At 36.6% G+C, this 27077-nt stretch overlaps 1 protein-coding gene across 5 annotated transcripts in view; it reads left to right on the top strand.

The window, feature by feature from the left end:
• Positions 1 to 6058: 6058 nt before the first annotated feature.
• LOC126777612 (plectin) overlaps positions 6059 to 27077 on the top strand; it is a 67522-nt gene continuing 46503 nt past the window's right edge. For 2 of the 5 annotated variants that reach the window (XR_007670069.1, XM_050500687.1), the window contains exon 1: positions 6059 to 6727. Coding sequence is in view for 4 of the 5 variants with exons in the window: in XM_050500687.1 (XP_050356644.1) it covers positions 6605 to 6727 (123 nt within the window). In the remaining variant the exon portion in view is untranslated. The remainder of the gene's footprint in view (positions 6728 to 27077) is intronic. The other 3 variants (XM_050500685.1, XM_050500683.1, XM_050500684.1) reach the window with 2 other exon arrangements.

Genomic DNA, 27077 nt, shown 5'->3' with positions numbered 1-27077 from the left:
GGAATATCTATTGATGCGCCTCGGGGGTAAGATTCGTACAGCTTACTTATAATAGAAAAAATATTTTTATGTAACGTATATAAATATAACTTATTTTGCTCCATATTTATTATTGGTTTTCATCGTCAATTTCGATGTTTCACATAATATTTTTGTACTAAAATAACTTTAAAGTAACCGTCCCGTGGAAGGGGTTTTCCGCACGCTTTGGACTCCAATCACCAAAAATATTATTACCGAAACTCAACAATACAATTGCATTTCAGCTTACTACAGATTAGCCCGCATAGGTGGGTGAGCGTCACGGTAGCAAGCGACCCCGTGGCGCTCCTCGTTATGATGGCAAGAGTACCGCTGGTTTTTTAGCGGGTATTTCGATGTTCGGGATGACATACATACCACGTTACGTGTTTTTCCAACGATGAAAAAAGGGTAACTACAGGCACATTTAAAATCTAACGTAAAGTGATTTCACTTCTTGCTATGCTAATATCTATAGACTTACCTGACCATTTATAACAAGGGGCACATTTCATCTGCCTTCCAAAAAAAATATGGCGTTGAACGTATAAAGAGGGTAACCGACTAACTAATTTTAGTATAAGTATGTATTTCTTTATTTGGGTTTCAAACAAGTTGTACATAAAGTATCATCCAGCACATGCTTTACATTCACTTAAGCTAAATATGTGCACCATTTATGGGAGAACACACCATGTACTGCCGAAGCGAAGCCGGCTTAACTACCAATAAATAAATTGACGAAATTTCTCGATTGTAATCGATGTCGAGCTTTCATTTTGCTACTTTTAGAATAGCGCGGGTCAACCAATTAACAAAAAAATATATTTTCAAACGTAACGAACCCAGTCTAGACTAGAGGGCTAGAGTTTGTACTTAGCTTACAGCTTTTTGACCTGAGCTCCGGATTAAATAATTAAGTTGTTTGGTTCGAACTTCGTAGAGTTTTATTTAGTTATTAACGTTAATAAAAATCTATTGTTCGTTTTTATGTTATATGTAGGCGGATTGGCAAATGGGCCACCTGTCAACCCGCTGCACAAGAATGACACGCAAAGTCATCCTCCCACGTTTCTTTTATAGTATCAAAAGTTAATGCTTGCTGTATAAATAATTTCAGGTAATCATGTACATATAAATACGTTTTCGTTCGAAATTTAAATTCTCTTATACAAGTAAATTATTTTTAACAAATCTGTACGATTAATTGATTATAAAGAAAGGTAAATAAGGAATTATAAAATTATACTCTTTCTTAGATATCATTCATCTTGAAAGGAACGAAGTTCAAAGTTACATTTTTTATTTTAGGAGCAATCTCCCCAACGCCGTCAAGATATGTTAGATATATATTTTTTTATTTCAGAAAGGTAGAGGAATAAATATACTTGATGGTAAATGATCACTGATCACTTTGGTTCATAAACACTGTCATGTTAAAAAATATAAACCACTTTTAACATTGTATGTGACTTTAAGTGTTACATATGTACCAGTTAGTAATTACTATTTAAATGATTGATGTTTTTTTTCGAAAATGATGATGATGCGGTTAGATTTCCACCACGGAAACGGCTAGTCTCTTGTAAGTGGCCGTACGAGAGTAGCCTGCACAAGTGCACTCTCTATTTCCTATCTCTCATAACCCGATCTGGAAGTTCGTCACGATCTAAAACAGTTCCGAAGCACTGGAGTACTTTCCGAGGTACTGGAGTATAAGCAACTCCCATTATACAGGCCCGGAGTTTGAAGCCAAGACTTTGGAGTCTGCGGCCTTATGTACTAGACCAAAATAGACAATTAAAGACAATCTCGTAATACATTAACAGTCCCGCCTCGGGACTACGGGAGGCGGGACGCTATTAACTAAATTAAGCGTTAAATATGTTTAAAAATTATATTTCCGTGAAACTTTCAAATTTTCATAAGTCACTATAAAGTTAATGAACCTTGTTTAGCAGGGTGTGTTTCAAACGGGAAGCGAACTGAAATGAGTTCAAGATAGGATGCTGTAGAGATGTGCTGTGACCTGTTATTTTAATAACGGAACCATCATAAATGTTTATTTTTAATTTGTTGACAAAACAAATGTTGCAGATCAGAATCCGGGACTTGTGTTAGCAGGATGGAATAAATTTCAATGTCTCCTTAAAGTTTTATTCCATTAATGAGACAACACATTTCCATATAATATTATAAATCTGATTTATGAAGTCTGTTTTTTTTTAAAATAATAATATATTATATAGGAAGGATGTTCAGGACTGTGCGCCTGAACTGTCTCCTATCCTGACACGTCTGTTTCGCCTCTATCTTGAGACTGGTCAAGTGCCTAAGTCCTGGAAGCTTGCTAACGTGCAGCCCGTGCCTAAAAAGGGCAGTCATGCTGACCCTGCCAATTACAGACCCATGTCGGTTACGTATCCTAAATACTAGGCTCCTGACGTACCTGGAAGCCAAAAACATTCTCAGTGACCGTCAGTACGGGTTTCGCCGAAACCGGTCCACTGGTGATCTTCTGGTGTACGTCACACAAATCTGGAGTAAGGCCATCGAGAAACACGGGGAGGCACTTGCTGTTTCTTTGGATATCTCGAAGGCCTGTGATATGGTTTGGCATGATGGCCTTATCAGCAAGCTTCCTGCATATGGCCTGCCTGCTAGCCTGTGTACGTGGCTTTCAGACTTCCTGAGGAATCGATCGTTACGAGTAGTGGTTGATGGCCACTCGTCGGATCAAATGGCTATAAATGCCGGTGTTCCCCAGGGGTCAGTGCTCTCGGCGACACTATTTCTGCTGCACATTAATGATGCCCGGTATCCATGGGTACGCAGATGATTGCACAGTTGTCGAGAGCTACAAGTCCAACGCACGAGCTAGTGAGGCCCAAATCCAGGCTCAGAGAGAGGCCATTGTAGAGCGCCTGAGCGTGACCCTTAAGGCAGTGTCCGATTGGGGCGATGCCAATCTGGTCAAGTTCAATGCATCTAAGACGCAGGAGTGTCTGTTTTCCGCCAAAAAGAGGGAATTCCAGCTACCTCCCTCCTTCCGAAATGTATCTGTACCTATAACTAACCATCTTGACCTTCTTGGCATTACTCACGTCGACTCTAAATTTCGGCTCTTTTATTGAGTCCAAAGCCCAAATAGCCGCTCGAAAACTTGGTATCCTCTCCAAAGTGAGACGTTACTTTACTCCAGAACAACTGCTCAACATATATAAAGCACAAGTGAGGTCATGTATGGAGTACTGCTCTCACCTTTGGGATGGCCCTGCCAAGAACTACCTTCAGGCTCTAGAGTTGATTGAGAGGCGTGCCAGAAGGTTGATAGAAGACGACGCATTGGTCGAGTCTAGGCTCCAAAGTCTGTAACATCGACGTGTGGTTGCATCACTCTCAGTCTTCTATCGGGTACATTTCGGAGAATGTGCTCAGGAATTACATGAACTGATTCCTCCAGCCCCTTTTTACTATCGAACGGCCAGGCAAACGCGACCAAAGCGCCATAGGTACACAGTGGAAATTCCCCACCTACGAACGAAGCGCTTTGAGTCTATACTCATCATTCGCACTGCGAAACTTTGGAATGCTTTGCCTAAGTCCGTATTTCCCGATAGGTACAATGTTGGTGTCTTCAAATCCAGAGTAAATAGGTTTCTTATAGGCAAGCGTGCTATATCTTAGACCGTGTCGATGCTTAACATCAGGCAAGTCAACGGTCAAGCGCTGGCCTATTAATAGTAAAAAAAAAAAAAAATTAGCGCCATTTACAAATACTTACATCTAGCTTTGGAAACACGAGTCATGTTTGGAGGTAAAATCGATTTTTGTTAAAAGCTAAGAAATAATCCAAAACACATGAGTATTTAGCACAATGTTCCGTTGTTATCTTTTCCAATATTACGCATCCTTTACTGGATAAAAAATATACTACCGGATAAGAGTGATATGGAGCAAAATATGTGTAGGTTGAGTTTGATGCATTTGGTGTAGTTTAACAGGCATCGTATGACATGGTAACTTGTTATGTCAAGAGTGCCCAGGTGAAGTTGAAGAACTGAAAATATTATTAAGCGATGAGAACGGGAGACAAAGGATGATCATTTATTATTCCACCATAAATCTTATTTATTTTACTCTTCAATTACACTTAATGATATATGTAGTTGATTTTATGATAGTCCTATTGGTGCTTCAAATTGCAATAATTGCGAGGTACTCGTGATGACGCACTCAGCTCCAGCACCCTTTTAAGGTAATCAACCTGTCTGTTAATTATTTTAGACATTGTTTTTTTTTTCAAAAACATATCAATATTAGACATTTTCATATATTTATATAGGCTTACAAGGCTCCAGGGATGCTTTTGTGTTTGGTATCACGTATTTTTAAAAAGGCAAATGGGAATTTAGATAATATGCTCAACTTACCCCATAAAATTTAAAGAACTTTACCATTACATCGTCAATGAATGATCAACCATGGGACCTAAGGTGTCATTTGAGACTGCAACTACACAAGCTCACTCAACCCCCTAAACAAAGTTATTACAAAGTATTGATTTTTGCGGACGAGCAAATCGGCCACCTGATGGTAAGTGGTCAACAACGCCTGTATAGATTGGCATTGTAAGAAATGTTAACCATCGCTTACATCGCCAATGCGCAACCAAACTTGGGAACTGAGATGTTATGTCCCTTGTAATTACACTGACTCACTCACCCTTAACCCGGAACACAACAATACCAAGCGCTGCTATTTTGCGGTGGAATATCTGGTGAGTGGGTGGTATCTACCCAGACGAACTTGCACAAAGCCCTATCACCAGTAAATTGCCAGCATTAATAAGGCTGTACTTGGATAATACTAAAAAGCCGTTAGAATTTGAATATGGAATGAATTCCTTGAACCTCAACGTAAATTAATACGTGCTATTATTTAAATACTTGTCTCTTACTAATGATAATCATAATCTAACAATTATCATTAGAGCAATGTCAGTAATTATACAATTACATTGGTATATATTTGTTTACGACATCATGAAGTAAAAGTAAGAAGATTGGTCAGAATTTACAGTTAACTATATGCACTCTGACACCTTGATATATACTTGCCAATGTTCTACCAAACATAGGGAGTCATGTTAGGCTCTTCTGGTCTCCGTTTCCGTTTACACTGTAACAGAAAAATTAGGTATTGACAAACTCAATTATAATTAAAGTTATATTTCGTGTATAATAAATAAATTTTTGTATGTAAAAATAATAATTAATATATATTTTTTTATTATACGAATCCTATCGATATCATCACACCACTATTCCCGGTTGCAACCAGGCTGACCGACATACGACAACCTCAAAGATAGAGACGTAAATATGAACTTTTCACGCGCTAGAAAGAGACGAATGTTGTAAGTGGGTCATGGGATAAGAGGAACTTCAAGCAACGTTTCAGATGTAAAGCGCTTTAACCGCTGTATTTCATGAAAATGGGAGGCTGAAAACAGAGCGCTATAAATAGATAGCCTTTGAGGTATGACATAATTAATCGTTTTGGTTATGTTTTTGAATGACTGTAAAGCGCTGAGAAAAATTCGGTACTTGATTTTGATGGATGGTTATAAATTGTTATACTTTGCAGATTCCTAACGAACAGATTTAATTCCCAAAAATGTTGTCGTCGCTTTTTATAGAAAGAAAAATTAGGAAGTAAGTTTCGTATTTCCTTTTTTCTTTATCATACGATAAATATGAATATGAAAAGATGCAATAAAACAATATAGGTACCCCATAGAAATACCAATCCAGTTCTGTACTTAATAAATCGCATATAAAATGATAAGTGTACAGTTCTTAATAAAATTATAATGAGAGTTATATTAATAACTGAGAGAAGAAACAAGATTCTAAAAAAATCACAAAATCTATACGGTCAGACACACCTCTGCTCCAGTTTATTGTACCTACATTTATAGATCACACATCTATCGTCTAGCGTACGACAGATTCGAGCAGCGCTAAATCCGCTAAATTACCCGCCTATCGCGCATGCGTTCCCGGAGTACGATCGATGATCCGAGCGTCCCGTTCAGTGATCGCGCGCTCGTCACCCAGTCCAGTGCACAATGCGTTCGAATTGACGCGGGAAACACGCCAAACTGTATCTCCGCGAGTACGCCGGCGAGGAGGAGCGGCCGCCGTGCCGGGAGGAGTGGCGCCGGCAGGAGTGGTCGGGCACGCGGAGCCGCCTGCCGCAGGTGGACCGTAGCCCGTCCCGCCGGAGTCCGTACCTCGCGCGCGACGATGAGCCCTCCCCGGCCCCTGACGAGCGCGGCCGCTCCGCTTCGGCCGGGGCACATCATCGTGCACGACCGAGGCCCCTCCGGTACCAGTCGCTCGAACGCGACTACGACCGCTCCTACGCGCCGCCGCCGCCCCCCGAGGATGACTATTACCGTCGCGAACCACCCCCCCTCTTCCTCGGCGAGCTTCAGTCCCAAAACTCCGACCTTCAACGGGAGCTGGGCAACCTTAAGAAAGAATTGGAACTGACGAATCAGAAGCTGGGCTCCAGTATGCACAGCATAAAGACCTTTTGGAGCCCAGAGCTGAAGAAGGAGCGGGCGCTGAGGAAGGAAGAAAGCGCCAAGTACAGCCTTATTAATGACCAACTTAAGCTGCTCAACCAAGAAAATCAGGTCAGTAATTTTATATTCTAAATTGTCTTTTTATTGATTTTCATGATCCACATTTTGTCTATGAACATATATGTCTACTTCCTAGTATCCGTTTGTCAATGATATCTTTTTATACAATTTAAAAAATAAGAAACGTAATATCGATCGATTTAAAACTTAGTCTATTTTCTCATAAAAAACGGTAGTTGGACACATATTACAATACTTGGCAATAGAATGTTGGCCCAAAATCTTACATACTTAGCATGGATGAACACCACCCACAAAAAGTTACAATTTCATAGTATTTGTGAGCCATTTCTACGCCTGCCGCTCGCGCTGCGTCATACGCATGCTTGGAGAGAGGAGAGGAGTCTTTTTCATTGATGTTACGCTCATAGGTCAATGGGAGCTCTCGAGATGTGCCACTTATAAATCGTTCTTCACCGCTGCATTGATATAGAAACGAATGACAATATTCGACGAATTTTAAAGCTTTTTATTTTTTTAACAAAAAAAAAAACAAAAAATATTTGAATTTAATACTTATGAACATATAACTATGTTTTAAAATATATTATTCCAAATGACGTCAAAGAAAGAAAATTATATTAGAATTAATGTAGGTTATTATTGAAGTCTTACAATCGCTTTTCAATATTAGACAAGACAAACGCCATTAGTGTCCTTTTACAAAGAAAAATCGAAGAGGGTAATAAAAATATACAAACGATCGTAAAACCTCTTTGGTTTTAATGATACTATTAGTTTCAAATAACGGAGGTAAAGGTCCTCCGTAAATAAATTAAAAGTATTACGTAAGCTGGGAACAGATTAAAGAATTAGGTCACTTAGAATGGGCTTACAAGACTCGAGAATTTAATTGACATGCTCAAACGGCTGATGGATGTCACAATATTAATTTATGGAATAAATCCTTCTTTGCTATAAAAATGAATTAATAATTATAGTCAAGTAAACATGGATGATATAGGGCAACAATAAGTAGAAAAAAAGAAACCTTTTTTTCTTTTTCTTTCGTCGACTGCAAAATATTCTGCCAATCTCACATAAATAATAATGTATGTATGTATGTTTCAAATTTTAATTATGTTGAGAAAAACTGTGCTACATAAAAGTAAAAAATGACTACTTTTCTTCAAAATTAGAAATAATAATAATTACAAAATGCTTATTATAAGTTTTCTTTTTTTAATTTAATATTACTATTTTACTTCTATTTCATAGTAGTTAGTATATAAGTTATAAAATTCTGTAATTATACTATATTTGTAAATCATGTATTAAGCATTCAATTTTATTACAATAAACAGGAAATGCGCTTTACTCGAATACAAAAACACTAATTGGATTAAAATAATACACACACTTATGACTTTTGAATAATAACTGAAGTTCTTTACAAGTCTGCAAGTAACGAGTTACGAACAGATAACAGCAAAATGTAATACAAAAATCGAGAGAGGATAAAACTTTTTTATTATTTTTAACCTTTTGGAGTATCCTTTTTAACGATTGCAAGTGTTACTTCGTTATACAACGCGTATTCAAATTCAGACAGCATGAATTTGTTTATTAAATATATTTTTATAGTAGCTTATTTCTAGGTGAACTGCATTGTAAAAAATATATTTTGCAAGGGTTAGTTATAATGAAGATGAGAAAGAATACGTAAATGTGAGTAATATTGATTGTGTGGACATTTTTTTTCGAAATATGTTTTGTGTTCTATTTACAAAATATTCTGCCAAGATCCCGTAACACAAGATAAAAAAAGTTATATTTCTATCATACATTATATATAAATATTTAAACATATGTACGTTATAATAAAGAAAAACGCTGACAATTAGGTTTTTAAGGTGCTGGGTACCATTAAAAAGCTTAAGTTTTTTGTGATTACCATATTTTAAAAGACTTTTTTTTAATGAGGCCCGCGTTTCTGGAACTCGAGTTCACACGTATTTGCTTTAGTCTTAAGAAGGTCCTTACTTCCTTCAAATCTTCAAGTTTTTCAATTTCATACTTTGGTGTTTACTTTAGTTTTCAGGCAAAGCCATAAAGTATTAGCTGACTTTAGCGCAATGAAGTCAAAAGAGGTTTTATATAATATTTGAAGTCGGATTTTCTCCAAGGGATACAATATATTTATTATTAACATCACGTTTGCTATATTGTATCCTATAAATTTGTATATATAAAATTTGTCCTGATCGTGTGCCCTCATATAATATTCATTAGAAAAAAAGCATGCAAGCAGCAAGCAAGCACATTCCGAACCGGTGGCAGCGTTATATTAAAATTTTGCCTTGATTCGGTTACCTTGTTTTTTATTTAGCTTAAAATTATTACAGAATTTCTACAGAGAAATTAAAAAAAAACACCTAGATATCTCCCGTAGTTAATGATGAAGCCAGTTATGTATGTAGAAGATTTGGGTGGTAGGTAGATATATATGATCTTTGAAGCGAATCGAAGTGATATAATCAAACAATTCAACCTAACCGAGAACAGTTGAATGCGTTCAAACAATTGATTCCTATCATATAATCTTGCGTAACGCATCGACGGGCAAATCGTTTTAGATTTATTAATTACAAAGTAAAACAAACTTTTCTATAATCTTAATTAAATAAGTATTTAATTAAGATCAGCAAAAAATAGGTAAGCGATAAATGTATTCCAAATTTAAATATTAAATTGACATATTGTAAAATCACGATTAAAAAGTATTTATAAAAATTTCTAGAAAAATACATTGCAGTCTTAATAATTATATATAATTTCTTTATGCTGTATGAAACTAGCGATTTACACATGACTTCGTTCGTGTCATAATTTATAAATGCTAAGTAACAATTTCCGTAGATTTTTCTTCAAAAATGAAGGATTTTCATTCAAAGTTTCACCCCCTTTATCGCGAGCTTAGGGGTTAAATTTTCAATAATGTTTCCTTAATCCTACTGTGTAAAAGGAACAAGTATACAAATGTTCACGGTACCAGTACAATACAGTTTTGAGGTTAGTTAATTTTTATAATAAATTTGTATTGTCAGTTTTATACGCAAATAGATCTTGGCATATGTATCTTGTTATGATTTTATTTATATTTTTTATATCAAACTTCTATACTTAATGTTTATATGTACGTTACATACTTTGTTGGTCAGTTAATTTTATTAATGCAGCCAGCGATAAAATCGCTCAGCCCATGGTTTTCGTAGCGATAACTTCAACAGAGATAACAGCTTTGTTACATGTATTTTACATTTTAAAATTCAATCTTGAATAATAAAAACAATCTATGCCAAAAAATTCATTATGTAACTATTATTATTCATTTCTTTTCCTTGTTTTAATAATTTAAAGGAATTTAATTTGCTCCCAAACCATGAAAAATAGAATCATAATTTTAATTTTAATTTAAAAAGAACACATACGATATTTGAAATCATCTTCCTTTACTATGTTTTTTTTTAAACGTTCGTGAAAAAGCTCTGTCTAAGTTCTAAGCTGTCAATAATTACTCAGTCCAAGATAAAAACTACGTTTTTTAACGTCTAAAAATATTATATTATGTTTTCGAAAATAGGACATGTCGCTAAACCAAATATACATTGAATCGAAATTGCCAAAATTCTTTTATAAACATTGTCAACGTTCAACTGTCTGGTGTAATTAAAAAAAAATCATGGTGGTATAAGGATTAGTGAGTCAAAGTAATTAAAAGCATGTTAGAATTAATATGTTTCACCTTGTGAATGAAAGTTACATACTCCGTAGCAGGTTTAAACACTGTATTCCAAATTTAAACGGATAAATGATTGTCTGTCTGAATTTTAAATATAATCATTTTAAGAATATTTTATATCCATTGCCAAACAAAACTTCCATTTGAATATTTTTATACATTCGGAAATACACTTTGAAACTATTTGTAATAGTTTTCATACATGAAAAAGCTAAAATGATATAGTAGAATTTTAAAATTGTATATCCCTTTGACGGTACGAGTATCCGAACGTACTTTAATTACGTACTACGAACCTACGAATATTGATCACACAAATTCGTTGAATAAACTTAAAAACGTTTTACGCTAATGAATCAGTAAGCTGAAACGCCAGTACGTTGTATATTTTAATTAAAGTGGTACATGAAGATTAATATGAATAAAATATTGCATATAAATTTTTTAATGATTACTGTCGAATATTATGAGTATCTATCTATTTTAATAGAATAAATGCCTATGAATCTATTCGTTTGTGTAGATTACGATAATAAATGTAATTCTAAGCAAATTTTAATGTAATTTGGTATTATGATAGGTTTTCTTTTCAGGGTAAAATACTTTAAAAATCAAATTGTTGAGACAAAAATTGATGTTGTTTTTTATATTATTGTTGTTTAAATATTACCTGCACATGTGTAGTGATTAACAAAATTTTAATCAGATGTATGATACAGAAAAGAATACGTGATAAACAGACAAATTTTAATTTAGATATATAGAGGGAAAACATCGTGAGAAAATCTTGCCTGCCTCTCCTTGCCTCTGAAATTTTATAACGCGTATCAACCAAACTGCCCTGAAACAGCGTATTGCAATAAACTTAAAACAACCTTAAGAGAAGTTTGAAGATTTAAAACAAGCTGTTATTATCTCTATATAACATTGTTAGCATAATATTATGTCAAATTACATAATAATAACCTACCCATTATGTAGACGTCATTAGGCAAATATTTATGGCTATAAGTTTATATTACTATACGAATTCTACGCAAGCCGCGTCAAATTTTATTGTGGAAATACTTCTCGTATATTTGGTTATTTCAAATAGGCTATTAACACGTTTTCGAATATTTATGTGCAAAATGACGTTTATGATCGTGAGTATATATATATTTACGAGCTATTTATTAAGGACATGTGTCAAGATGTTCTCCCTTAGTGTCCTTAGTTGATTTAAATATTTCTTGCCAATTTCATTTTGGCAGAAGTTCAATAAGGTTGGCGATGGGCGTTAAATAATATTAAAGTTCCACGCTTGGCACGAAGCCTTGGAAGAATGTACTTGATGCCAATTTTAGTGATGTCTAGACAGAAGGCCTAGTTTCGAATCAAGATCTAGTTCCTTTTAGCAAAATGCCAAAATTACTTTTTTAATAGATTGCCCAATTGCCCTTTGATGAATTTCTTTCCAAAGGTTGGGTGATGGAGAATGATTTAACTATTAGAGTTATTTTTTTCTACAGTACCTTGAATATATTTTTAATAGTCGTACAATTTTGTAGTATAGGCTGTTGACTAATAGCAATTTCATAATATGCTTTTTGATTGTCATGTCGCTGAATTTTCATTTTCTTTTATAATTAATTTCGTACTCAGAGATGAAAGATAACATCGTAAGGTTCTCTTACGATGTTATCTTTCATCTCTGAGTACGAAATCTCTGAATCTCAAAAACATATGTCAGGTGATAATCAGCCTCGTGTGCATCAATAAACTCGCGTTGGAACAGGATGGTAGAATAATCTGCAAACTTTCTCCATAAATGGAGGGGCCAGCACAGCTATGGGATATTTACACTTGTACTTTATAACTATTAATTAAATGCTTCAAAAATACTCCATCCACATAAATAATTAATAATAATATCCTGGGACATTATTCACACACTGATCCCAAATTAAGCAGAGCTTGTACTATGGAAACCAGACAACTGATATACTACATATACTACTTTTCTTTTGTAAGTACATACTTATATAAATAATTACACCCAGGCTTTACTCATGCACACAAATGCCCGTCCTGGGAGGGAATCGAACCCACAACCTTCGGCGTGAAAGGTAAGTATCTACCAACCACGCCAACCGGCCCGTCAGATTGCATTTTAATCATAGATTAGCGATGATTAGTAAAACGTTTGAGTACCCATGAACCTTACAAATTTGTATAATGAATATTTCAATTCAGATTTTACCATTATGACCAACCATCCTCCCGTGAGTTCTTTGTTAATTCAGCTAACGGAACCGGATCATTACTGGAACTCCACTGAACTCATTGTGTCGACGGAATTCATTCGCAAACTCGGATTTAATGACACCTTTATAGGAAAAGGTTGACGCAGCTTTCAGGATTCAACTATTCACATGACACGTCGTGTGATTTTGAAATTCGAATGAAAAGAATTCAACTATGTTGCCATTTTTTTTTTATTTTAGCCTTAATATTGGAAATAGTTTCTAACAATAAAAAACCAATAATAAACAATATAATGATTAAATAAATGTATGTATTTAATCATTATATTTTTAAGTCGGGAAAGTGGCAAATTAGTCTTTTAGTATTTTACGATTTTTTTAACGGGTGAGCTACGAGGTTTACGATCAACAGAGGATATTGTTACTTATATACTATAATATAATATCTATAAACTGTACGATATTAAGAGGTACGATAGACATTTAGACATCGCAAAAAAATGTAATACATGATAACAGTGGTATAGTCGAATTTAGGCAACATATAAAAAACGACAGAGCACAATAAAGAGTTTTAAGTTAAGTAGATCATAGCGTAAAAGTTCTACATGCAAATTTACTTAAAAGACAGAGCCGGTAGGTTTGCTGCATTTATGCTATTTTTGCTCGAAAAAGTAAGTAAATTAAAGGGCTATAAATGTCCAAATGGCTAAGGAATCCTGCCCTGAGGAGAACTTATTACAACTGGTTTACAACTATTCCACCACCATGCTACAATGCATATCGATGGATACACATGTGACAGAGTGAAATAACACACATAACGGTTACCTTGCGATGTTATCCTTCCTTGCACGAGTTAAATTACAAACACAAATCACATGAACACACAAAGGTCCTTACCCTGGGCTTGAACCCGCAAATATCGGTTGTGATTTAAACGTTCTAACCACGGGACCATCTCGACGCGACTCTTCTCTATAGGTCATAAATTATTCTATCGCCAAATAGCAATCGTCTTTATTGCCGTGAGCCAGTTTAAAAGGTGAGCCACTTTAATTAGGGTAACGTAGCATCTTAGATAACTTTAACAGGGTACGTAATCGCTTATTTTGTAAATAAGAATTACATCTCGACGAGCCGGTTGGCGTGGTTGGTAGAACACTTGCCTTTCACGCCGAAGGTTGTGGGTTCGATTCCAACCCAGGACAGACATTTGTATGCATGAACATGTATGTTTGTCCTGAGTCTGGGTGTAATTATCTATATAAGTATGTATTTACAAAAAAAAAGTAGTATATGTAGTATATCAGTTGTCTGGTTTTTATAGCACAAACTTTGTACGAGCTTAATTTGGGATCAGATGGCCGTGTGTGAAAAATGTCCCAGGATATTATTATTATTATCTTATATACCCATCTTACTTTCTATTATAAATATATATAACCTTATTTATTATGATAATTTAATTCTGTTCCTCCGTCACCTTTCTACCACAGAACTGCGAGGCATCGTAAAGATCTGCACCCGTACGTAGTTGACGTATCTAAGACACGTACGAAACGATTTGCTTCCTCGTTTCTGATACGCACCGCTAACATCTGAAATACCCTCCCGACCTCCGTTTTCCCCACCACCTACAATACGGGTACCTTCAAGTCTAGAAGTGAATCTAGAAAATTCTTAGGGAGTGAATAGGCATCTTCTAGGCAAGCGCGCTCCATCCTAGACTGTATCATCACTTTCCATCAGGTGTGATAACAGTCAAGCGCTAGCTTATATATATTTATTTTAAAAAAAAGACTATTATTGTAACTATGTCGCAGATGAATATGACAATGAACTTGATCAATCTTTATGTATTTACACTTTATTTATTTTCAGTAACAAAACTACAGGTTTCCTATAAGATATTGCAAAAGCCTTTTTGTGAGGTTTCACCCTTTCACATTTAGCATTTATTACTTTAAAAGTATTTATTACTAATCATAAAAGTAAATAGTAAAAGTAAAGTAAAAAAAGCCAGATACTGTAAGTGTCTAAAGGGTAAGGTGTAGTCATTATCTGTAAAGGCTAGCCTAGCCGGTAATACTTAAAAATGCACGTTCCCACATTAGTACATGTTATCTAGGAAGAACAACTTAATTACAAATTAATAAATCAATTTTAATGAAACATGTATCAATTGTACGTAATGAGTCCTATTACGGCTGTCCAGTGAGAATTATTTAATAGAACGCCGGCGATCATTCCTTGTTGCATTTGTAGGCTTTCATTTATATTTTTTATGCAACACCATTTAACGGTCGATGGCTGGGCCTTTTATAAAACATAAAACTAGGTTATTGTTTTGACTTCGTTGCGTGTTATTAGAACAATTATTTCCAGTTGTATGTGAATTATTATAGATTTATTTTTAAATGATTATTACTCTTTTGAAAAGCTCTTTAAATAAATATATATTAAAGGAAAAAATAATAATGAAAAATGAGAAATAGCTTATTCACCGAAGATAGCGAGTTTATCCGCCAAGCGTAGTGGGGCTGCGTGGTAGTATAAACTCGTAAGAATTTTCTTTATAAAGAGAGAAATATTGTGCCCAATAGTGGGACATTAAAGGTATGTTATTGTTAGAGCTTATTTACGGATATTAAAATTGGAATGTAAAAAAATGTGAAAAGTTTTTCGGGAATTTTCGGCTCCGAGTTTTTGAATTTGAAATTCGGCCGTCGCTTCCGGAGATGAAAAGGTAACTTTTAACAAAAGCTAAATAAAAAAAAAAAGCGTTTAAAAATAAATCTCTTTACAAAATTAATATTGAAGAGTGCAGTGGAATCAAATTACAATCTGATTTAAATAATAATTTTAAATACAAGTTAAGCAGAGCAGAGATACAAGAGAAATTAAATTACAGAGAACAGTAATTTTCCCCCTCTATCATGTCTAATTACGGTAACTTAGTGCCTCTTCATTTGAGCAGCGTATACTATATACATAAGTATGTACATGCTTCGTCTTGTTAGATCATTACGTAGATAGAACAAGAACTTCTATTGGTTTTTTAAATTGAGATTCCTTTATAGAAGGAGCCTTATTATTTAATATTTAATTTATTGAAGGGTTTTACGCTCGATGAGAGTACATTTTCAAGGTCGTATTTGAACACCGCGTAAATATATAACGCAAATGGGTTGGGTGTCTTAATGCGTTCAAAAATAAATGTTACTTTCTATATAATTAAATTCGCGCTTTACCCGCGGCTTCGCTCACGCTAAAATTCTGAATTGCTAAATACCAATTTCTAGCTCTTCTTAAAAAATAACTTGATTTTCAAACAAACTTTCAAACCTTTATTTAAGTGTCAAATTAAAAAAAAATCTTCCATGGTACTGTATTGTTACACAGTAAGCTCGTATGCACATATATAGATAATGTCATTATTGTTACAGAAAATAACAATGAATCCATTATTCTTAAATACCACATAACTAGTTACTTTATTATAATACACAATTTAGTAATTTTAATTTTAGACTTATTTTTTTTTTAAATTAAATATGACTATAGTCGCCACTATGTGACTCGGGTACAATAAGATTTTCACTTGGCAGTTGCCTATACTTAATCTGTGGTTATCCACCATTACGGCTGTCAGTTTTGGCGCGTAGCCAGCATCAAGGCGTGACAGGTAGCGTTCGGAAGCCGCTCGTGATCGTAAAGCACCTGTTGATTGGCTTTTGCTAAATGTTTTGAATCACTAATGAGATATTGAGATTTGACGCCTTCTTTATTACATTACGCCTACGTTTAAAATAAATATCTGATGTGAAATCACAAAAATGTTTTTTTTTATTGTTACTTTATTTAAAAAATTATTACTTTTCTTATATGTCCAATGTTTAAAATTAAGAAACAGATTCCAAAAAACATTTATAAATTTTTCCAAGATCAAGGGAGCCTAGCTATCTACGCGGGACATATTATAGTGCACAATTGTGTGCGCAAATAAAAGTACTCTCTGTATTGCCTAACTCTCATAATTTAAGAAATGGCAAGTTTTACATAATTGGAAACAGCTCAGTTGCAAGTCCATGTGCTTTGCAATGGCTTTAATTGCTTAAACGACAGTGTACAGACACGTGACTCCGGGTTGCTACTGAGTGTTTTTTTTTCATAAAAACCCAATAACTTTCATTTCATTATTCAATTTCAACTCAGGCCCTCGGGATCTGCGGTCTTCAAAGCTAGCCACTAGACCAACGAGGCAGCCTTAGGCCTATAACTTGGCGGTAGGTAATATCTATAAATATTGCTGATTGATGGTAGAACATGTGATGAATGAGTGATAACTACCCAGACGGGCTTGTAGAAAACCCTACCACCAAATAAAATCTTGTTTAACTTAATTCAACAAAATGCCTGTTCCAATTTCAAAAATAAAACCCATTATTTATTCAACACATCAACCTATATTTATATGTTTAATGAAACCAACTCACTGTGAAGGGTCAGACCAAACCTTAGGGAGCACACGTACTATAGAAAATAAATTGCGTTCTCGTTTCAATTGTACCGTATCTTTTGGGATTACGTAAACTTTCCCAGTTGAATTCAACTTGTATCCAAAATAATATAGTTAGATTTGAATAAGAAATATATGTTTTATTCTATAGAGTTTATTTTGATTTGATAGTTGATATGTTAAAGTTATATATTATATATATTTTCGCTCGCTACTCCGCGCGCGCCTGATGACAGGATACAACGTGTATGCAAAACTGTATGTTGATCGGTTAAGTAGTTAAGATGTGAATGCGTAACAAATAAATAAACAAAATCATTCTCCTGCTTATAATATTAGTTAGAAAGGCAGACACCCTTGTCTCACGTAGGTACATTCGTTAGTCCAGCGTTCTACAGACTACAGGAATTAGGGGATAGATAGTGCTGATTTGCGCATCTTTGTCATTATCCGTGCAGTGACGGAGAAAGAATACATTTCACTGCCCCTCTCTTTCCCATGGGTGTCGTAAGAGGCGACTAAGGGATATCTGAGCGACCATCTGCTCATCTGGTGGTAGGATGCTAACATCCGCCTGGCTTGTTACCACCGTACGCATGGTGAGAATCTCGTGAAGTGGCTTGCAGCCGCGTTTCGAGGTCAGCCAGCGTACAGCCAGTGCCCGAGCGAGTATTGCCGCTATGGTTGTTGGTCCAGTGGAGACGGCTGTTGAACCAATGCCGGGGGAAACTGTATTGACCTGCCGGACAGGGAGACCTGAAGAAACGGCTGTTCCGCTGGCCGCCCGTGGCATAGTACAGGGGCCCGAGCGTGCCTAACCAGCTCGCGAGGCTGCCCCACCAGGCCACGCATAATCTCGGAGTGGACCGTCGTGCCGGTTGGTGACCGGAAGGTGGGGTCCCGGCGGCCACTTCCGGGGGGGTTCGGGGGCCCTTCCGTCCGGCGGATCAGTATATTTTCCCTTTTGGCAACCATTTGGGAAACACGCCTCCATAATTTGCCCACCCCTATCGTGGCAACACGTCGCTCGCTTCTGGTCTCTTTTCCTTATTTTCCGAAATGGTAGCGCATCTAAGAAATAACGGTCGTTCAGCGGTGCACACACCATACCCACGCTGTTTGAGGTCGAGTTCTCTAACACCCGAGGACTCCACGCTAACCTCAACGCTGTCCACCACCATCTCGAGACAGCACGGCCAGCAATGTTGTTTCTCACGGAGACGCAAATACTCCGCCCTGCCGACACCAGCTACCTTAACTATCCCGGCTACATGCTTGAAGAATCTTTCAAAGCGAAAGCCGGAGTATGCTTGTTCGTCAGGGCGGATGTTTGTTGTCACCGATTGCGCTGCTTGGAGGACCCCTCCTTCTCCATGTTGGTGGTACGTGTGGACCTGGTTCGTCAGAGTCGAGTCTACGTGTGCCTCTACAGATCCCACAATGGTGACTTGGAGACAAGCCGATTATTTGACCATCTTAGTCGGGTGGCAGATGCTGCGCAAGAGCAGTTTCCTAACGCGGAATTGGTGTTTTTGGGGGATTTTAATGCTCACCATGAATCATGGTTGAAATCCCTCAAAACTGACCATGCTGGAAGAACTGCTCATGCTTTTGCTCTCACACACGACTTGACCCAACTGGTTGATCAGCCCACCAGGATCCCAGACATTGATGGGCAAGCGCCTTCTCTACTGGATCTTCTGCTGACTTCTCACCCGGTGGAATATCAGGTTGTGGTTCAAGCTCCACTTGGTTCTTCGGATCACGGCCTTATATCTACCAAAGTGCCACAGGCCAAGCTGCCGCCATCAGCGGTATGCAAACGTCGCGTTTGGCACTATAAGTCGGCAGATTGGGACGGTATGCGCGACTATTATGCGTCAGTCCCTTGGAAGGAACGTTGCTTCAGTGGGAATGACCCGACAGCTAGTGCCGCTGCTGTTGCTGATGAGATCATGTTAGGAATGGAATACTACATTCCTAGCTCAAATCTCATCAGTAGGGGTATGCGTAACCGTTGGTTCACTCGTGAATGTGCCGACGCTGTATCATCTAAGCAGACGGCATATCGCGCGTGGATCAACGGCTGCGTTAGCAGGGCATCTAACATTGAATCACTGAAAGCAAACTACAATAAAAATTCCAAGTCCTGTAGGAAGCATACACGAGAGCGGATGCACAGCGCATTGTACAGATCGGTCATGACCTTATTTCGCATCCTAGGGGCTCCCGTAGCTTCTGGCGTCTGACCAAGTCTGTGCAAAACAATTTCTGCCAACCTTAGCTGCCACCGCTCAGAAATCCGGACGGATCGCTAGCTCACAGTCCGCAGGAGAAAGCCGACCTCCTGGCTAAACTCTTTGCCGACAACTCCGTGATCGATGATTGTAGTGCGCTGCCACCTACAATACCTTCATGTGGTCATACGATGCCTGACATCAAAATCAGGCAACGTGATGTGCGTGCGGAGCTGCAATCACTTGATATACGGAAAACTAGTGGTCCCGATGGAATACCAGCCATAGTGCTGAAGAAGTGCGCGGCGGAGCTGTCTCCTGTGTTAACGTGCCTGTTCCAACTTTCTCTCTCTTCGGGATGTGTGCCGGAGGCTTGGAGAAGAGCTAATGTGCAAGCGGTTCCCAAAAAAGGGGATCGGTCTGACCCGGCAAATTATCGACCTATAGCTATCACCTCAGTACTTTGTAAGGTGATGGAACGGATTCTAAACAACCAACTGATCCATTACCTAGAAGATCACTGTCTAATTAATGATCGTCAGTACGGGTTTCGACCAAAACGGTCCACAGGTGATCTCCTAGCGTACGTAACGCACCTCTGGGGTGAATCTATCGACAAGCACGGAGAATCGTTGGCTGTCAGCCTCGATATCTCCAAGGCTTTCGACAGGGTCTGGCACAGAAGTCTTCTCTCTAAGCTACCGGCATATGGTCTGCCTGCTCAGCTATGCACCTGGATTGCCAGCTTCCTACACAAGCGTAGCCTTCGTGTTTTAGTAGATGGTTGCGCTTCACAATTCTATGTAGTGAATGCTGGGGTCCCCCAGGGATCTGTGCTATCTCCCACACTCTTTCTTTTGCATATCAATGATATGCTCTCTCTTGGGAACATACATTGCTATGCAGATGATAGTACTGTGCATGGTGGATACCACGGACGCGCAGTGGCTGGGCGGGCGGAAACTGAGGAGAGGCGGGAGAATCTTGTCATTCAACTCGATAGGACGTTAGAGCTCATCGCCAAATGGGGTTCTGATAATCTTGTTGAGTTTAATGCCAAGAAAACACAGGTATGCGCTCTCACAGCGAAAAAGTCACCATTTTCCCCTCTTCCCTCCCTCTGTGGCACACCGCTGACGATACAAAGCAAAATCGCCATGCTGGGGATGGACGTTCGCTGCGACCTTAGTCCAAGGGATTACATCGAGGCTATTATAAAAACAGCTTCACAGAAACTCGGAGTTCTGAACAAGGTGCGGCGTTATTTCACGCCACAACAACTGTGCCTGTTATACAAAACACAGGTACGGTCTTGCGTTGAATATTGCTCGCACCTTTGGGATGGCTCCGCTAAGTACCTACTGGAGGCCTTGGACCGGTTGCAGCGACGTGCAGTTCGCATTATTGGCGACGTAAAGGTCACAAACACCCTTGAACCTTTACAATCGCGTCGCGAGATAGCCGCACTGAGCGCTTTCTATCGACTGTATCACGGCGAGTGCTCTGAGGAATTATTCTCTCTAATTCCTTCTTCCTCCTTCCTTCTTAAGTCCACGCGAGCTGGTTCTCGATGTCACTGCCTAACTGTGACATCAATTCCATCGCGACAAAGAAATTTGGCAACTCTTTTCTTTGTCGCACTACCAAAAAATGGAATTCCTTACCAGCTCACGTGTTCCCCTCCTCTTACAACCCGGGTTCCTTCAAACGAGGCGTGAAGAGGCATCTTGCAGGCCGGCAAGGCGGGGACGGCTAGTACAGAACATTCTTCCCGACTGTACTGGCCGTCGTCGCGTTTGGACTCTACTACCACTTACCATCAGTTGGAGTAGAGTCATTTGCCGTCCCGGCGCACATAAAAAAAAAAATCTATTAGTGCACTGTAATAACTGTATAGCTAGAATATAATATTCAGTAATATGACAGGGACTTCTATAGTAGAAACATTTTAGTAAACGATTTTTTTTATTGTATAGGTAGGCGGATGAGCATATGGGCCTCCAAGTGGTCACCAACGCTCATAGACATTGGCATTGTAAGAAATGTTAAACATGGCTTACATCGCCAATGCGCCACCAACCTTGGGAACTAAGATGTTATGTCCATTGTGCCTGTAATTACACTGGCTCACTCATCTTTCAAACCGGAACACAACAATACCAAGTACTGCTGTTTTGCGGTAGAATATCTGATGAGTGGGTGGTACCTACGCAGACGAGCTTGCACAAAGCCCTACCACCAGTAAATTAATCACTAAGTCAAATCAAGGTTTTTTATCTTCGAACGCGGTTATTATTAGGTTTAATATTGATAACGTTAACTCTACATCTTTCATCAGACTTCCATATTCTAATTATTTTAACATACATAAAATAATTGAATAACAGTGTTTATGCCTTATTTATATTGTTTAAGTATATGTTAAGTTTTATATCAATATTATTTAATACATATTATATACACGTATCTCCTGTTATTTAGACCAGTTTATTCAACGCTGACAGTTGACATAACAAGTCATGATATTCATAGTTTTTTTTTCTTTTTCTGGCGTGTATCAACTGTAAAAACTAGATCTCAACACGCAATCCACAATGCTCGTAAAAAGGATTCAAAGTCATCAAAGAGTATCTGTCAATGTTCTTGTTGCCAGATTAAAAATATAACTATAATTCGTAACATAATAATAATTTGTATCACATCTAATATAATATATTACAATCTGATTTAGTCTTACACTACGCTATTGAGCATAAACATTCTGCCAATGTCACTTACAAAGGAGATGACAATATTATATAGTTTTATCGCACTCAACCTACATTTGACATAACAGATGGTTTATTTTACATTATCTATATATATATATTCAAATGGATTGTCATTTAAATGACCGCCATTGTCGTCCAAGATGTTGATTTTAATAAATCAGTCAGTGCGCACGTCCGGCGCTGGCGCTGTCCTGAGAGCAAGAGACCAAGAGACCAAGTGTGTCACTCGACAAACGATCACACGCACTACTGACATACACCACCACATTTCCATACTTCCATAAGTCGGCTGCACAATAAAATAGGTACCCATCTTATATTTTCACAACTTGACGTCTGACAACCGACAACCCATAAGACATCAATCACGTTCTAATAAAATAAGTGACGTCGTAAATTAATTATCTATAACATATTTATATATATTTATCTTCTATACTAATAAATGAGACTTTTTCTACGCCTAATTGAACAACTGATAAACCAATATATGTATATAAAACTATTATTACAAGATACAGCTCATTTTTGGGAAGGATTCAGTACATAATATTATTGTATAATTAACTGCGTTTTGCAAATTCATACGCTTTAAATTTATATCATGGAATTGACAAGCATGATTTTCATGTTCTTGTTTCATTATTAAAACAATAATTCCTAGTTTTTCATTCGTTCATGTGAGCGGAACAGCTATTGAGTGAATACATTCCTCAAAGCAAATCCTTCACTATAACCTTATGAATTCCCAGAAACATTTTGATCTCATTCACTGAATGTTTCCAACTCAATGATTAATATATTAAACATATATTATTAAAATTATAGAGATACAAAAGGTTTTATAAGATATTATGATCAATCGCTTGCCCTTATCTTATTTCTGCTTTGGTACAATGTGTTTTATATAATACTATCAAAACCCGGTTTATATTCTGCTTGTGTTTATATATCAAATACAATGATAATCAGTCAAAGAATGTCGAAGTTTATTAATCTCAAACAGTATATACAAAAATCCATTATAATATATAAGACGTCAAGACGAGCCAGTTGGCGTGGTTGGTAGAACACTTGCCTTTCACGCCGAAGGTTGTGGGTTCAATTCCCACCCAGGACAGACATTTGTGTGCATGAACATGTCTGTTTGTCCTGAGTCTGGGTGTAATAACTACCTATATAAGTATGTATTTACAAAAGAAAAGTAGTATATGTAGTATATCAGTTGTCTGGTTTCCATAGCACAAGCTTTTTACAAGCTTAATTTGGGATCAGATGGCCGTGTGTGAAAAATGTCCCAGGATAGGTATTGGTAGATTTTTATGGCCGCCTGCCATAAAATCATGCCGTCTGCCACCGACCCTATTCCCAAATAGGGTCGGTGGCAGACGGCATGCTTTCGCTGGTGACTTGATCTCTCGACAACAAACGTGTTAAAATCCTAAGTGCTAATAGTAATCACGGGTATGCTAAACATAAAAAAACTCTTACTCGGCTCTTACGACACCCATACGTTGAGATAGGATGGCCATATCCTACACCGCCGCGACCGCGATATATAAACTTCATATATAAAACATAAATTTTTTATGTACGAAATATGTACTGAAATATAATGTTTGAGCTGTGAAATTCTCAGTCTTTTCTACGGAGATAAACTGCAAATCTCGTGGACGCCAATATTCCAGAGACAAAGTTATATATCCATTGACGAATACATTTTTTGTAGTAAATATATATATATATATATATATACATATAATAGGTATATAAGGTATACAAATACAAAGGTAACCAACGAAAGACTAATAATAATATTTTCAGAGGGTTCGATGTCGGTTTACTAATATTCGCAAGTCAACAGAAAAATATGTATTTTTTTAATTTCGATAAAAATCGTTTTTTCATTCATATGAAATTCTTCCTTCAGCTCCGTAGTTTCTTTAGTAGTCGCTCTTCTTTTTCTTATGTAGATGAGCAAATGGGCCATCTCGCGTTGAGTGGTCATTAGCGTAAAGTAATTCCTTACATTGTCAACAAAATATTATGTAGTAACGTAACATGTAATTCATTTGCTTGCATTCCATTGCTAAAATTTAATCAAAATCGATATAGTGATTTATCCGTGAAAGCGTAACAGACAGACAAAATTAATTTTGCCTTTTTATTATTAGTTATACATATCGATTACACGGATTCACTTATGGTAACACCATGAATACCATAGAATATTCAAAGACAAATCTTCTATCAATTAATCGTATATCAGATGGGCTTGCATGAAGACCTACCACCAAGTAAATATGTAAAAGTCACGCCTAAGTTAATATCTACAAATAATTCCGCAAAGAACTTGCACTAAATTCATGTCAGGAACTCATATCAACATGACATCGGACTAAGAAATTCTCTCACGACCAACGTCATGATTAACGAATCGCGTCGCTTAATATAAAATTTAATAAGTATGAGATGTGAATAAAGAGATTACAAAATATTAAACGTATAACCACATTTTATTAATAGAAATCATACAAAAATAACACAGTGATCCTATGTGGGCGTTAATCTAGAACAACAATTAAATTTTGATGTAATATTTCATCAACATCGTAATCCAATTATAAACAATAACAAACCCGAATATAAATAAGTACAGAAATTATTATTAAGCATTTCAATTAAGATTTAGGTTTATAAGAACAAGGAGAAGATGCGTCGAATTCTCTTCGGAACATTGTCGGTAACGTACATTCCAAATTATATTACGTGTCTAATTTTCCACCAATCCGCATTGAAGCAGCGTGATGGAATAAGCTCCATACCTTTTCCTCAAAAAGGGAGAGGAGGCCTTAGCCCAGCTGTGGGACATTTTCAGGGTGTTTCCGTACATTTTTTGGTAAATGTGGTGAGCAAAATCGGAAAATGTAGTCATGATTATGTTATAACGACTCATTTAGTAATAAAATAATATTCATCATAGTATTTCAACCAAGAACCTACGAAAGCGTTTTAAGCTACGCAGTAAACCATCGAGGATGTTGACTTTTATTTAATAATTTCCTTAAAAATATGCATTAAAATTGATTTGGTGTGTAGAAATTTTTATTCTCATTAGTAATAATTAAAATAGTATTTTAATTTAAGGGTGTCGAGAATTGTATGTTTTTTTAAAGTGATAATCCCCCGGTCAGCGGCTTAGAATCAAAAGGTTCGACTTTCAGCAAGCAATATATGACGAACGTACCAAAACAATCCAAACATTCCAATAAATTACAACAAATATATTTCTTTTTAATATAAATTGCAATTATAAATTGTACTACAATTGCATGTGATTATTTCAAAAATTCAAACAACTGTAGTTGTTTAGGGGTTACCTGGTAGGTATTGGTACTTGTCAGATAGTATAATTGGTCTCTCATTATAAATTACTGGTGGTAGGGCTTTGTGCAAGCCCGTCTGGGTAGGTACCACCCACTCATCAGATATTCTACTGCAAAACAGCAGTACTTGATATTGTTGTGTTCCGGTTTGAAGGGTGAGTGAGCCAGTGTAATTACAGGCACGAGGGACATAAAATCTTAGTTCCCAAGGTTGGTGGCGCATTGGCTGTAAGCGATGGTTGACATTTCTTACAATGCCAATGTCTAAGGGCGTTTACTTACCATCAGGTGGCCCATAGGCTCGTCCGCTTTCCTATTCTATAAAAAAAATAAAATTAAAAAAACTTATTTAGTACTTTCAAAAAAACATTGTTATAGCGCGATTTAAAATACATCTAACGCCTTCTGTTGATGAAAAGATAAATTAAATAATATTTGTCATAATGTAATTTGATCTTAAACAGTAGTAGTGTTAACTTTCATTTCGTAAAGAATGCTTAGGACTGAATTTGACTTATATATTTTATCTGCTTCTACGAGTACCAACTATATACATTATAATGTAATTTTGTGAATATAAATTACGGGAATAATTTAATGGATCTTAGCTACATTGGTCACGATAAAAGCTGACGAGTATTCGAGTTTACTTCCTGGTGAAATCGATAAAAACGGTATCTGTACTATTTTAAAACTCTATTCGTAAATTGAGGTCACAAGCTTAAAGCTATTTATAAATAAAATCTCACAGATATTTTAACATTTGCCATTTATAACGCTTAAGGTCTAAAATAAATTAAACATAAAATGTCAAAAAGGCGTGGAATCAATATTCATTGATTTTAAGGATTATCTGTACACTCAACTCAGTTGCGTTATGCAATATTGATTGCAAATATCATTACTTGTAAAATACATACGCATCAAAATAGCGTATCACCGAATGTCGTTTTTCAATTTGCCAGTGAGATACAAAATGAATTCTACAGAATCGCACTCCTTTATTTCTTACTAGTTCTTTCCGATAGAATTTAAATTTCGAACCGGTAACAGTTCTTAAAATTATTCAAAACTACATAACAGCCTATTTTTGATAATTAATATTGAGTAAATAATATATTACAAAGAAAATCAATGTATAACTCGGTTATCATTAAAAAAAAGCACGTCCGAACCCTCAAAGTGCTTGGTTTAATTGAATTGCTCTGTGTCTCGATGCGATGATATTACGTTCGCTTTTTTAGCTGGTACGGCATTTTGACTGTGGACTGGGATGTTAACTTTCGGTATGGGTTTTTTATTTTTAATCTACAAATAACCATTTTTTTATTGTTATCTCTTTTCGTTTTTAAGTCTGTTCAGAGAAAGGCGTCCTTATTTCTGTCTTTTAAATGTAAAACCGTTTTTGGATCACATTTTCGGTATATAAAGCTGTTA

Source organism: Nymphalis io, chromosome 23, assembly GCF_905147045.1.
Source record: "Nymphalis io chromosome 23, ilAglIoxx1.1, whole genome shotgun sequence".
NCBI lineage: Eukaryota > Metazoa > Arthropoda > Insecta > Lepidoptera > Nymphalidae > Nymphalis > Nymphalis io.
Note: the sequence above shows the minus strand (reverse complement) of the source record. Positions and strands in the feature narration are given on the sequence as shown.